Raw genomic sequence first — 14,797 nt, forward strand, 5'->3', positions numbered from 1 at the left:
TAATTCACTGATTCTGGGAGGGGTGTGTGTGTGTGTGTGTGTGTGTGTGTGTGTGCGCGATATTCTGGTGATGTGGGAGACAGGTTTTAATTTCTCTGTGATTGTGGGCACTGCTGGGCAGGACAGAGGTTCACATCAACGAAAACCCTGTAAGGATGAGCCCAGCCCAGGACCCCACTCCCATTACATGTATAGGCTGCAAAAGGTAACCGGTTTCTGCAGTTTTAAAAACACAGACGAAAATAATATTTATTCTAGCGTTTGATAGTATATCTCTGTTCTTTCACTGTTGTCTGTCCTATACAGAATAGTTTCTGACCTTCCTGCTTATCTCAAATCCTAACTATTTGTTATAGGCAGGGACGAGCATCTGACACTGTCACGTTTTCCAGCGTCTCAGGGCCTGTGCGTTGACACTTTGAAATGTTTTATTTGGTGACAAGTTGTTTTCCTTTTATTTGTTCCCTCTGTTACAGCTCAGGCATTGTATTGTGATTTTTTTTTAAAGTAAGTGTGAGAAGACATATTATTTATGATTGCATTTCCGGAGAGTAAAAGAAGTGTTACCAAAATGTGAATTTTCATGTAGAGGGGGTTGGGTCTAATGTGCATCATCCTTGCTCCCTTCATGTGTATGGCGAGGTCCTTCCCTCCGCAGCCCCACACCTAACCAGGAGCCAGGTTTGCGGACTCCGTTAGAAACAGATCCTCCAGGCCTAAAAGTATTGCAAGAGCCGGGGAGAAGGGCCTAGTGAGGGGTTAGTATGGGCCCTGCACCGGGTCCTACCCCGTGGGATGGATGGAGGGAGAGCAATGGGGTGGGCAAGATGTGTCCCCTGGTGGGTTTGGGGATCTGAGAGGAGAGAACACATGTGTCCTGCTTCTTACCCAGAATACTGGGAGGATATTAGTGGAAAAACTAGTCAAATACTAATAAAGTCTGGAGTTTAGTTACTAGTAATGTACCAAAGTGAATTTCTTGGTTGTGACAAATGTATCACGGTTACATAAGATGTTAACGTTAGGCGGAGCAGACAGAATGAAGGACCTTCGGGGGGGGGGGGCGTTCTGTACGTATAAAATTATTCCACAATGTAAAGTTTATTTTATTTATTTATTTATTTATTTATTTATTTATTTATTTATATATTATTGATTTTTCACAGAGAGGAAGGGAGAGGGACAGAGAGTTAGAAACATCGATGAGAGAGAAACACCGACCAGCTGCCTCCTGCACATCTCCCGTTGGGGATGTGCCTGCAACCAAGGTACATGCCCTCGACCAGAATCGAACCTGGGACCCCCCAGTCCGCAGGCCGACGCTCTATCCACTGAGCCAAACCGATTTGGCATTATTTATTTTTAAACATATATTTTTATTGATTTCAGAGAGGAAGGGAGAGGGAGAGAGAGAGAAGCATCAATGATGAGAGAATCATTGATCACCTGCCTCCTGCACGCCCCCTACTGGGGACCAAGCCCGCAACCCGGGCATTTGCCCTTGATCAGAATTGAACCTGGGGGACCCTTGAGTCCTCAGGCAGGCCAACGCTCTATCCACTGGCCAAACTGGCTAGGGTGTAAAGTTTTTGTTGTTGTTGTTGTTTTTCTAAAAAGCAGTGAACAGCCAACAAAAACATGAGTGATTGCCTGGCTGAGGCCTGCAAATAGGAACCCAGAAGGATGAGCTGAGCACGCAAGGTGCTTTGGGCCTGGGGAGCACCTGCTGGTTCAGGAGGAGCCACTGAGGGGATGTCGGAGTCTAGGGCTATCCTTACACACATTTAATCACCTTAGACCAGGACGCCAAAGGGCTGCACTTTGGGAGAAGGGTGAACTGCAAGTACCCAGGCCACCGTGGGTGCCTGCTCAGCTAGGTCATTAGGTGTCCCAGGAAACTTCAAGCTTTGAACTTGAATTAAAAAAATTGGTCCTGGTCTGGTAATACCCTCTCCCCCCCTGCCATCCCCAGGTACCTTAAAGATACCAGTGAAAATCCTTTCTGGAAGAAGATAGCATCAGCCTAAGCCTCAAATATTTGAAAACCTTTTTTCCCTCCAAATACAACCCAATCCTATGTATTAAAGGGCAAAATGCAAATCAACCAAACAGCAGAATGACTGGTTGCTATGATGTGCACTGACCACCAGGAGGCAGATGCTCAATGCAGGAGCTGCCCCCTGGTGGTCAGTGCGTTACCACAGGAGGAGCACCGCTCAGCCAGAAGCCGGGCTCATGGCTGGCGAGCGCAGCGGCGGTGGTGGGAGCCTCTCCCCCCTCCACGGCAGTGCTAAGGATGTCCAGGGAGTGGGCCTAAGCCATCAGTCGGACATCCCCTGCAGGCTCCCGGATTGCGAGAGGGTGCAGGCTGGGCTGAGGGACCCCACCGAGTGCACGAATTTCATGCACTGGGCCTCTAGTATACAATGAAAGAGAACCAGATATAGTCTGAGGAGACAAGACTCTTAAGCGAGAATGTACAAGAGAAGCAGACCTGTGGAGACTACAGAGATTGAAAGCAGCAGGCGTTGCCTTAACACAACCATTCTCACTGTGTTTAAGGAGGTAAAAGTCAAGCTTGAAATTGTTGACAGGGAATTGGAAAGTATAAAAAAATGAGCCAGCAGTTTTTAAAAAGAACAACATAAAATTCTAGGACTGAAAAATACAATCATTAGAATTAATAATTCAATAAATGAGTTTCAGGTGAGACACAGTTGAAATGATAATAGTGAACCAAAGAAATCATCCAGAATGAAGCAGAGAGAAATAAATGGAAGGAAAATAAAGAAGAGAGGGTAAGAGAAATGGGGAATAACATAAGAATGCCCAACATACATTTTATTGGAGACGAAAATGAAAGAAGATAGAGGATGTGGCACGAGCAGTAATCAAAGAAATAATTGCGAGAATGTTCCAAATGTGAAGAAATGCACCATGGGCCCTGGCCGGGTTGCGAGGTTGATTAGAGTGTTGTCGGATATGCCAAGGTTGCAGGTTTGATCTCTGGTCAGGGCATATACAAGAAGCACCCAATGAATGCATAAGTAAGTGGAACAACAAATCGATGTCTCTCTCTCTCTCTCTCTCTCTCATCAATTTTTTTTAAAAAGAAGCACACCATGTGTTTTTAATATGCACATGACTATAATATTTGGGGTGCTAAAGCCTGTGCCCAGGGCATGGGCCTCTCTTGCCTAGGTACAGTGTGGACACTTGATCTGTGACAAAGGTGGCACAGTAGAGTGGGGCGGGGAGAGGATGGGCTTTTCAGTAAGTATGTTAGAACACATGGAAAAAATGCGGGATGTGACCCCTGCCTCCCATTACCCACAAAAATCAATTCGAAGTGGATTCCAGAACTAAAGGAAAAAGGCAAAATGATAAAGCTTTCTGAAGATAATGTAGCATATGTTCATGGTCTCTGGGGTGGGGAAAGAGTTCTTAAACAAGACACCAAAAGCACAGACCACAGAGGCAAAGACTGATAAATTAGACTGTGTTAAAATTAAAAACAGTTCATCAAAAGATGCCATGAAGAGTGAAAAGACATACCCACAGAGTGGGAGGAAATATCAGTCACACAAATCACAGACAACATGAATCGATCATAAAAAAAAAAGATAATATTGAGTGAAAGAAGCCATGTGTACAAAAGACATCTTGTAAGATTCCATTTAGATGTCTGAAAGCAAACCAAAGGAAACAACGAAATGGTTTTGGATTGTGACATGTAGATGGCAAAACCAGAAAGCAGAAGTGATTACTAGGAGAGTCGGGGTAGTGGTTATCTCTGTGGGAGATGTGATCTGTGAGGGGCTTCTGGGGCTGGCAGAGTTTATCCTATATAATAAAAGGCTAATATGCAAACAACGGATCAACTGGTCACTATGACGCACACTGACCACCAGGGGGCAGATGCTCTACACAGGAGCTGCCCCCTGGTGGTCAGTGTGCTCCCACAGAGGGAGTGCTGCTCAGCCAGAAGCCGGGCTCATGGCTGGCGAGTGCAGCAGTGGTGGCGGGAGCCTCTCTCACCTCTGTGGCAGCGCTAAGGATGTCCACAGAGGCTCCCAAGGGAAGCGGGCCTAAGCCGTCAGTCAGACATCCCCCAAGGGCTCCCAGACTGAGAGAGGGTGCAGGCTGGGCTGAGGGACCCCCCCGCCCCCCGAGTGCACGAATTTCATGCACCGGGCCTCTAGTTTCTTCATAGGCATGGTGGCTACACGGGTGTTCATTAATTTGTGAAGTTGTCTTGTTGGTGCACTCTCCTGTGTGTCTAGTATTCTAGTTCATAAAGCTAAATGTTGGTTTTTGAGATAGAATAACAAAAACAACAAATAGGAAAAGTTACCAGAAATCCCTTCCCCCCCTCCCGCCCCCCAACCCAGTTACAGCCTCCCTGATTCTCACTGAGATGTAAATGGACTGAGCTGCCCTTTTTCCAGACCCTCCTGACTCACCCTCTTGAGGTGTGTCTGGGAGTGAGTCCATTTCTCACCTTGGAATTATTCCCTGCTCCCTCAGTGTCTGGGCTGAATGCCAAACCTGCAGATGCAGACCTGTAGCCTGAAGCAGATTCTTTCTGTCACCTCTTGGAGGATCATCGACTTCCTATCTTTTCCAGAGCGTGCCTCCTACACTCTCCTCTCCCTGTAGAGATGGACTCCAAGTCATTCATTCGTCGGGTGTTGAGTTCATCTTCCTGTTCCATCTGTGGCTGCCCTGGCCTGGCTGGGTGAGGGGACCCCTGCCTAGGCTTCTAGCCATCTTGGCCAGCTATGTCCTGAGCCACTTTCTCTGCCTTGGAGTGAAGCTTTCTCCCCAGCACTCCAGTTCTAAACCCTCATTCACCCAAACCTCTCTCTCTCTCTCTCTCTCTCTCTCTCTCTCTCTCTCTCTCCCTCTCTCTCTCTCTCTCTCTCTCTCCTTACTTTTCATTCTAACCTCCCTGCCCAAATGTTCCCTAGGCTAATGGACACGTACACATGAACCTTTTAGTGAATAATGATAAATCATCTTCCAGCAAATTTAATACCAATTATCACTCTTTCCAACCGTGTAAACATGTTTATTGCCTTACATCCTTGATAGCACTCATCATTTCTATTTTTAGTCAATACTTTTGAGTTGCTAGGTATACCATGTATCACCTGAGCCGCCTTCTTCTAGTATTTACGCTTGTTATTTCATTTTCTTGTCTGTTCATATTGGCCAACACACCCAGAGCCATGTTAAAGGACTCTGGTGATGGTAGGCACCTGGAGGTTTAATTATTGTATTCATAGCATTTAGGCTTGAAATGTCTTCTTGATCAACTGATCCTTTATCACTGTGGAATAGCCCCCCTTATCCCTGGAAATATTTCTTGCGGGGTTCCCCCCCAATTTCTTTAATAGATACATGACCATTCAGGTTATCTATTTCTTCTTGAATAACTTTGATAATTCTTGTTTTGTGGATCTGACACAAAAAAAGTATAATTTTGATTCATTCACACTGGACGGCTATCGTTGTGTTGGCTGCTGTGATTTTTTAAAATTTGATAATCTAAGGGAAAAGTGGTCAGTGCCCCTGATTAAATAATCAGGTATTGTATGTTGTAAAAATTCCGGTGGCACACCGGTGTGCCGTGGCACACTGGTTGAAAATCACTGTTCTAGAAGAGTTAAAGATACCTGTTCTTTAAATGTTTGGTAGAACTCTCCTGGGAGCAATTCTTTGACAATCTATTGAAATTGGCCTGTTACTATTTCTGTCCCTTCTTGGGTCCTTTTGCTAGTTTGTGTAAGAATAATAAGCTGGGTCCCTGGACCAGCCAAGTCAAGGTCTGTGAGTGCAGTGGCAGCATCAAGGTCACAACCCCCCAGGAACCTGACAGTGCGTATTTTTCATGTCTGCCTTCTATCGTGCAGTATAACACACCTGTCATTCGACCGTGTTGTAACATGGTAGAAATAATATTCAAATAGTAGTTTGGGTTTTTCCCCCCCCACTGATGAGTGAATATACATGCCAGTACAGATATACTACAATTTATTTATCCATTCACTTGTTGATGGACATCTGAATTGTTTTCTGGTTTTGGCTATCCTATATAATAAAAGGCTAACATGCAAATTATCCCCTCAGGGGTTCACCTGACTGGGAGTTAGACCGCTCGCTATGATGTTCGCTGACCACCAGGGGGCAGCGTTGAACAAAGGAAAGCTCTGGCCGGCAGCTAGAAGGCCCCAATCGGCCCTGATCGCTGGCCAGGCCTAGGGACTCTACCCATGCACGAGTTTCATGCACCAGGTCTCTAGTTATGAATAAAAATGCATTGATATTCTTGTGTAGGTATTGTGGACAGATGGTTTTATTTCTCTTAGATAACTACCTAGGAGTGGAATTGCTGGATTATAGGGTGGATGTATGGTGATACCTGCTCATGGTTTTAATGTGCATTTTCCTAATGACAAATTATATTGGGTAAGCATTTTCTCATATGCTTATTGGCTATTTATACATCATCTTTTGTGAGGTGTGTTCACATCTTTTGCCCATTATTTTGGTTATTATTATTATTGAGTTACAGAAGTTCTTTATCGAGTTACAAAGTCCTTTGTCAGGTATATCCGTTATGAATATTTCCTCTCAGTCTTTGGCTCACTTATTTATTTTCTTGATAGTGTTTTTTGATAAACAACAGTTTAAAATTTTGATGAAGTTCATTTATCAACTTTTTTAGGGTCTATGCTTTTTATGTCCTTTCTAAGAAATCTCTGACTACTGAAAAATTGAGAAAACAATCATCTGTATTTTTCTGGAAGGTTTATCAATTTAGTTTACGTTTAGTCCTTCTTAAATTGAATTTTGCATATGGTATGAAGCAGGGTTCCCACCCCCAACACCAGACACACCTGCATGTCTAGCTGTCCCAGCATCCTTTGCTGGTGCCCTTGTCAACACCCATTTGACCCTCTATCAGATGGCTCTTGATATGTATGTAACACTAAGCACCACAGGTAAACTGTCTCCTAGCATGTTTCTTTACTCAAAGTGAAGTCCTAAGACAGGGAGCATCACATCCCCTGGGAGCTTGTTAGAAATCCAGACTCCGGCCCTACACAACCCCTGGGCAACTTCCATCCGGGAAACCCTGGTGTAATGTTTGAGGGAGGAGGGAAAATGTCATGACCCACCTGCTCTGCCACTGACAACACTGACCACCGTCCCGTGCACTGCAGGCCCCTGGTGGGTGGGGGTGGGGGTGGGGAAAGTGGACCCATTTCCTCTCCTTCTCTGTCTTTGCTGCTGGGGGAGAGGCGAGGGTACGCACCCACTCCTTACCCTCTAATACCCCAACCACCTGCTCACTCACCGGGCAGCTCCTGCCCCCTCCTCGGTGCACAGCCGTCCGCCCTGAGCCTGTTTCCTCAGTTACGGAGCTGAGATAATGATGCTCTCTGCCTCAGGGGTCAGTGTGATGCGAGGGGATCTGAGGAGTGCGGGGGGCAGAGGGACAGCACAATAGAAGTCAGTGATCGTCATGCCATTCCCGAGCCTGTCCCCACAAAAGCGCCTGCACACAAGCCTCCCCCTCCGCCTGCACCGGAGCGGAGCTGAGCCTTGCGGTCTCCCAGCCCAACTTGTCCCCCCATGACTTCCCCGCGCCCCGGGCCGCGCCCCGACACGGCTTTCCCAGCGCCTTGCATTGTTACAGAGTTGTCCTCGCGTCTGACCCGCCCCCGCCCCCGCCTGGGAGCCCCTCAAGTCCGGGATCTGTCTCTGTCGTCTCCGGACCCCAGCCCCTGCACAGCGCCGGGCCCTTGGACGGGGCTCCACCGGTGTTTGCAGAATCCCAGGATACGCTAAGCCAGCGCCCACCGCAGTACGCCGGGTGTGTGTGGGCGGCGGGGGCAGAGGGACGCTGGCTGTGTGCCCGGGTTGTGGGGGGACACAGGCGGGGGGAGGGGGGGCCTCGGCAGAGGGCTCCTCGGGGCTCGGGTGGGAGGACCGTGGGGCGGGGGTAGGACGCAGGAGGCGAAGCCTGGGCCAGCAGAGGGCTGGCAGCGCCAGACGCGGCGGGCAGCCTCGCTCCTCCCCCTGCTCCTCCGGCGCCCTCTTCTCCTTCCTCCCCCTCCTCCCCCTCCTCCCCCTCCTCCCCCTCCTCCCCCTCCCCGCGCCTCGCCGCCCCCGCCTCGCCGGTCCTGGCAGGGAGGGGCCGGGAGGCGGAGCCAGCGGCGGCCCAGGCTCCCGGCCCGCGTGGCTCCGGGGCTGGAGCGGAGACTTTGGCGGCGCCCAGGTAGGAACCCGCCGGGAACACACGGGGGACCGGGCCGCGGGGAGGGCCCGGGCGGGGCGCGGAGGATGGGCCGAGACCGCCTCTGTGCCCACCGCAGCCTCGCGGCCCACAGAGCCCCCCGCTGGGGGCAGGGGGAGCGCAGTCCCCGCCCCACGGCTCCGGTCCCCCCTCCCGCACCCCCCACTCCCCTGGCGCCCCGCTCCTTCCCAGCCGCCGGGCATCCTGCGAGACCGCCCCCAGCGCCCCCCAGGTTCCGCTCTCCTCCGCTCAGCCTCGCTCCTTGTTTGTCCCACAGGTTCCTTCTGAAGGCGAGCTGGAGCCTGTGCCTGCCGCCGGGGGGAGAGGCGGGGTGCTGGGCTAGAAGGAGCCAGAGGGCAAGTCCGGCTTGGGGGGGCGGGGGGGGGCGGTGGCTGGAGGGCCGGGCACCATCCTTATGCATCTTAGTGTCCCCCGTGCAGTCGCGGAGGGGCTGGCCCGTGTTTCCGGAATGAATGAATCATTCCTCTCCTCGTCCCCTCCTGAAGGAGGACTTTTTGCGGTCCACGTGCTGCAGAGCAGTTGGGGGGCCTTCTGAGGCAGGGCCCCCCTGCGCTCTCATTGCTCCTCCTCTGTATGCTCTGTTCTCGGGGGAGGCTTCCTTCCGGTTGGGGCTGGGGGGATGGAGGGAAAGGAGGGAGCTTGTAGGCCCAGCCAGATAACTTGTTGAAGGTGTGACAGGCAAGGGACTTGGTTGAGCCTCACAGACGGTCACGGGAGAAGGGGGTGTTGTAGAGGAGAGCGCCCACGGTCAGCCAGGGGCCACGCGTTACTGAATTCCTCTACGCCTCTGTTTCTCCATCAGCAGAGTAATAGTATTAGTATTCGTTCCTCGGGGCCTTGTGCAGATTAAGACAAATGTCAGATGCGATCACCCAGCACCGCGCTGGGCACACTGCAGGGGCTCAGCAAACCGCAGTGTGCTCCCCGCTCTGCAAAAAGTGAGCAGGGTTGTTCGTTCCCGCCCCCTCTGTCCCCACATTGGCCACAGACAGACACAGTAGATGTGTCATCACTGTTTGTTGAATGAATATGCTTGATGGAGCTTCCCCCTCCTCCCCCTCTTCCTCCAGGATCCAGGCAGGCAGGGAGCTGACCAGCACAGACATGCCGGTGCTGTCCGAGGACTCCGGTGAGTGCCCGGCCCAGGCTTGGTCTCCACACCCCGAAGATAAGAAGGAGGGAAAGCAGGCTGCTGTCAGCTGGCTCTCAGGAATGTGAGCCTGGGAGGGCATGTTCACAGGACAGGCTGATGTGTGGTTTGAGGGCCCACTGGGGGTCTCCCTGGGGGTCTCCCTGGGGGTTTCCCTGGGGGTCTCCCTGGGGGTCTCCGTGGACACTTGTGTTTGCTGTACTCTGTTTTCCTTCACTCTGGCAGGCTTGCATGAAACCCTGGCGCTGCTGACCTCTCAACTCAGACCTGACTCCAACCACAAGGAAGAGATGGGCTTCCTGAAGGATGTGTTCAGTGAAAAGAGCCTCAGTTACTTAATGAAGGTAAAGCCCCCTTTCATCCCGTCTTGTGAGGGTTTCTGGAGGTCACCCTGGCCACCCCGCTGCCCCAGGGAGGCCCTCAGGAGCCCTGATGCAGGGCCTTCTCTTAGCTGCCCTGTGGGTGACCCAGTTTGCAGCCCGACAGCCGGGCGGCCGGTGGTGTCCAGGGTAAAGCTAGGCAGCTGGCTTGGGAGGCCCCAGCTGGAAATCGCTGTCTTCGCAGATTCACGAGAAGCTTCGCTATTACGAGAGGCAAAGTCCAACCCCTGTTCTGCACGGCGCCGTGGCCCTCGCCGAAGATGTAAGCCCCAAGTTTCCCCTTCTGGTGTCAGCCTCTCCCCACCCGTAGTGCTCTGTGTTCTTGCCTCATCACCATTGCTTAGCCAGGCGCCTGGGGAGCCCCAAGGTGAAGTGTCTCCTTCCCCCCTCCTTGTCCTCCTCCTCCCTCTCCTCCTCCTCCCTCTCCTCCTCCTTGTCCTCCCCCTCCCCCCTCCTTGTCCTCCTCCTCCCTCTCCTCCTCCTCCTCCCCCTCCCCTCCCCCCCTCCCCCTCCTCCTCCTCCTCCTCCTCTACCCTGGGCCTCCTAACAGGCGGGGAGGAACTCGTGAGCCTTGGACTGGGCTTGGGAACATGGTGACATGATGACGCCCACTTATTGTGTGTTCCCGAGAAAGTCTGCTTCCCCAGCTGTGAAATGAGAGCATTTGGATCAGATCGGCAGCTCCAAGCTGTTGAGGACGGGCAGTAGGAACAGGTCAAACAAGACTGGTGTCTGGAGAGGCCCAATGTGAAGGCCTGGGGGCAGGGACTCACCGTCAGTCCCCGCTTCCTGGCTCAGGCTTCTCGTTGTTTAAAGGAAGGCGTCCTAATTTCCTGTGGGCCTGTCCTCTGTGTTGCATGATTTGGGAAAGCTGTCCCTGTTGCTGACTAAGTTATCCAGCTCCTGGATAAACTCACGTAACCCCCGGAGATGGCCTGCTGGGGGGAGGCCGCAGCCTGTGGGCGCACCTCCCTCTCCTTTCTCCTCCGTGGGATGTGGTGGTGAGCAACATGGCAGGTTGCTAGGCTCCCAGGCACAGCCCTGCCTTCCCTACTAGCTCTGCAACCTTAACCAAGTCACTCAACCTCTCTGAGCCCCAATTTCCTCAATTATAAAAGAATGTAGTGATGAGGGCACAGATAATGGAGCCAGGTAAGCCCAGGTTCAAGTCCTGGCTGTGCCACTTCCGAGCTTTCTGACCTTGGGCAAGATATTTAATCCTTCATTTAATTCTCATCTGTAAAATGGCAAAACAATAGTGCCTGCAACATCTAGTTCATCGTGAGCACTGAGTGAGAAGGCCCACGTAGAGCAACTGACACCCGGGAAGGGCTTCATAAGTTAGTGCCCGTTAGGTTTACCCTGCGAAGCTGCTCAAGCTCTTCTGATCCCTGGTGTGAGTTCCCTGGGAGCATCAGTCCTGGGTGGCTGAGGGTCCCATGTGCCCCTGGGTGCTGTAGCAGCGGCTGGAGGGCTCTTGGGTCTGGGTCCAGGGAGCAGGGTTTTCCCTGGGGACTCCCAGCAGGCGTGAAGCACCCACAGCCACTGTCTCATTGCCCTACAGGTGATGGAGGAGCTGCAGGCCACCTCCGTGCACAGCGACGAGAGGGAGCTGCTCCAGCTGCTGTCCACTCCCCACCTCAGGGTAGTCATGTTGCCGTCCCTGTGTCTCCTGAGCATTCAGTCGTGAAACTGAGGAAAGGGGGCTCCTCAGTGAGGGATCCTAAGTACCAGTGTCGGGGGTGGTTGTCTGGCATGAAATCCGAGACACCCCCCCCCTCTGGGCCAGCCTTTCATTTCTCATGCTTTCCTGACAGGCCATGCTCATGGTGCATGATACGGTTGCTCAGAAGAATTTCGACCCTGTTCTCCCCCCTCTGCCTGACAATATTGATGAGGACTTTGATGAAGAATCAGTGAAGATTGTCCGCCTGGTAAAGAACAAGGAACCCCTGGTATGTGGCACCCCAGCCCCGCCCACTTTCCCTGTTCCACCCAGAAAACTGGGAAGGGACCCTCTTGAAGTCTTTGTAGTGAGTGACAGCAGCGTTGTCCAGGCCGTCACTAGTCCCTGCAACGCTTCTGTGCGCAGGGAACCCCTTTCTTTGGGTGGATACAGCCTCCTTCCACTGTGGCCAAGCTCCTTTGTGCAGTAAATAACCTGCACGACTGTACGGGGCAGCTCTGATCATCGTGCTCTGAACTGGCAAACCACGGTCCAAGGGCCAAAGCCAGATTTTGTCAATAAAGTTTTATTGGCACACAGCCATCCTGTTCCTTTCCGTATTGTCTACCGCTGCCTTTACATTGCAACGGCAGAGTTAAGTAGCTGCACAGGAGGCTATGCGGCCCCCGTGGCCTAAAACACTTACATTTGGCTCTTTACAAACCGGTTGCCAGGCCCTGCTCTGAATCCCGAGGAAGCCCAGGCAGCAGCTATTCTTCTCCCCAACTGACAGACGGTTATCATGCTGGTCCTGGTTCAGCACTGATTACTGGGCAAAGGGACAGGGTTGTTTATTAGAAGGAGGGAAGTAGGGAAGTCCAGAGAATTGAGTGCTTGCCCGGAAGAACACCGCTGCCGGCACTCTCTATAGCCAACTTTCACCAGGTGACCTCAGATGACCCCCTGCTGCAAACAGAGCGAGGTCTCTCCTCTGCCTCTGTTTCCCCTCTTTCCAAACGGAGCAGTCACCCACCAACTGGGCAGACACCTCGTGCACCCTTCTGTGTGCCAGGCACCCTGTTGGGTGCAGGCAGTTCAGAGATGATTAAGACCTGGGAGTTCACAGGAGGTGGTGACTGGGGGCTTCCTGGAAGGGGTGATGCCTGTGCTGAATTCCAACAAAAGTGAGCAGGAATTTTCTAGGAGGAAAAGGGAGAGGGCATTCCACAAAGTAGACTGCACGAGCAAAGCCACGGGAAGGTAAATGGCCTGGAATATTCAGGCCATCGGAGCTGCCTGGTGTGGACATAGAATGCCAACTTTGAGGTACGGAGCGACAGGGGTGAGGCCAGATCAGTGGCAGATCATAAAAGAACCTGCTTGTCCATGCAGAGTTACTTAGCTTGACCTTGAAGGTGGGGGGAGCCACGGAAAGGTTTTAAGGAAGAAATAGCATGGCCGGATGTGCAGTGCAGAAAGATCACACTGGCTACCCAGTGGAAAGCAATCTGGAGAGTGAGGCCCGAAGCAGAAAACCAATTTGAAGGTGGGGGCCAGACCCATGAGGTTCAGAAATGGGGCTTGACCTAGACCCGTGGGAATAGGGAAGAGAAATCCAAGAAATAGTTCAGAAACAAAATGGTTGTCACGTTGTGCCTGCCACTGTTTGGGCAGGAGTCTGGGGAGGCACCTGGGATAATGCCCAGGTGTCCTGCTTGGACGACTGTGTGGTGTTGGGGCCGTAATTCTGGGGAGGAAATAAGAAGGAGCTTAGGCCCCACTGAATTCAAGAGGCCTGTGCGACTGGAACGGGGGTGTCCAGGAGGTGGAAGGATTATGTGTCCAGAGATAACAGACTTGGCAGCCCCCAGCCTGCAGGAGGGGTTAAAATCACACCTGAGAAGTCAACACCTCCTGGGTGAAGAGTTTACAAAGTGAGACATGAAGAGGGCTGGGGCCAGGTCCCAACCCTGTGGTCAGCATTTCAAAGGCAGATAGAGGAGGGCTCAGCAAAGGAGATGACTTGTACTTGAGAAGAACTGGGAGAGAGGTGTCGCCAGGGCCCAGGCTGAGACCGAATTCCAGAGGGAGGGTGAGCGCCAGAGTCAGGCAGGAGGCTGATCGGAGGAGAGCAGGCTGAGGGCTGCAGCTGGCGGGCCATCAGGTGCTTTTGCTGTTGCATCTGAGCTTGCAGGGCTGAGTGACTCTGAGGGCAGGAAGCAGAGAGAGCAGATACACCCTGTTTCTTTAAGAAGCTTGTTCCAAAGGAATGGAGACTGGCTCCTGCTGGATGGGGCTGCAGGCTTTTTATGATGGGAGAGACGTGATAATATTTTCAGGTCCAGGAGAGAAGGGGCATTGAGGATGTAGGAGAGGGAGGGAGGGCAGAGGGACCAGCCTAGACAGGAGGAGCCCCTCCGCTAAGACAGGGAAGGAGGGAGGGGTGGACACATGCTGGGAAGCATGAAGGTCTAGGGGGCAAGAAGCCACAGGGTTCTCAGCTAATGGCCTCTCTTTCCAGCAGCATTTATCTTATGTACTTCAAATAGATGACACAAACAAAGTTAATAAGTGCACCAAAGTGTCTGCAGTTTCAGCCAGTGATAAATGGCTAGCATTTATTGAGCACTTACTGTGTGCTAAGTGCCCTGGATGTTTTACCTAATGTAATCCTTGCACAACCCCGTGAGTTAAATGTTCCCCCGCACCCCAGAGGAAATAGAATCAGAGAGGATAAGGGGCTTCCTTGCTAAGGCCGCATGCTTTTAGTAAATGCCAGCGTGGATTCAAACCCAGGGCTGTCCAACTCCGGAGCTCAGCTCTTGGCCTGACTGCCACCCTGCCCTGCCGCTCACTGTCCAGCCTGTGTGACGCAGGAAATTGAGGGCTTGTTAGACTTTTCTCATCCTAGATCACCTCTCTTCTGTGCTTCATGGACCAAGTCCTGGTCCCGAAGCCCTGGTTGGGGCATAATTGATTCCCTTCGGCAACAGAAGGCCCTGTGATTGGTTAGACGAGGCAGGATGAGAATTTGCTGGCACATACTCTCCTCATTATTAAATGTCTTTGCAAGAGGCAGTGGCTGTGATACGATAGAGAAAGCTCTGGATTCAGCATCACAAAAAGCTTTCCTCCGTCTCGGCTGGGTGACCTTGCGGATGCTTCCCTTCCCTGAGCCCCAGTTCCTCGTGTCTGTGTTACGGTGCTTTGTTTAAACTGTGAAGTGCTGTGCTACACCAATGGGAGATGTCAGTTTTATTGCATCCTCAGCATCG

General features: G+C 52.0%; 1 protein-coding gene across 2 annotated transcripts in view; it reads left to right on the top strand.

Moving 5' to 3' along the window:
- The first annotated feature begins 8,196 nt into the window (after positions 1 to 8,196).
- The window catches only part of MPP3 (membrane palmitoylated protein 3), a 30,560-nt gene continuing 23,959 nt past the window's right edge, over positions 8,197 to 14,797 (top strand). The window contains exons 1-7 of one of the 2 annotated variants that reach the window (XM_036341873.1): positions 8,197 to 8,287; positions 8,583 to 8,661; positions 9,397 to 9,455; positions 9,702 to 9,820; positions 10,041 to 10,118; positions 11,421 to 11,501; positions 11,674 to 11,811. In XM_036341873.1, the coding sequence (XP_036197766.1) occupies positions 9,431 to 9,455; positions 9,702 to 9,820; positions 10,041 to 10,118; positions 11,421 to 11,501; positions 11,674 to 11,811 (441 nt within the window). In that variant the 5' untranslated portion in view covers positions 8,197 to 8,287; positions 8,583 to 8,661; positions 9,397 to 9,430. Of the gene's footprint in view, positions 8,288 to 8,582; positions 8,662 to 8,719; positions 9,265 to 9,396; positions 9,456 to 9,701; positions 9,821 to 10,040; positions 10,119 to 11,420; positions 11,502 to 11,673; positions 11,812 to 14,797 lie in introns of those variants that run through there. The other variant, XM_036341872.1, reaches the window with a different exon arrangement.

Source organism: Myotis myotis, unplaced genomic scaffold (assembly GCF_014108235.1).
Source record: "Myotis myotis isolate mMyoMyo1 unplaced genomic scaffold, mMyoMyo1.p scaffold_m19_p_17, whole genome shotgun sequence".
Taxonomy (NCBI): Eukaryota; Metazoa; Chordata; class Mammalia; order Chiroptera; family Vespertilionidae; genus Myotis; species Myotis myotis.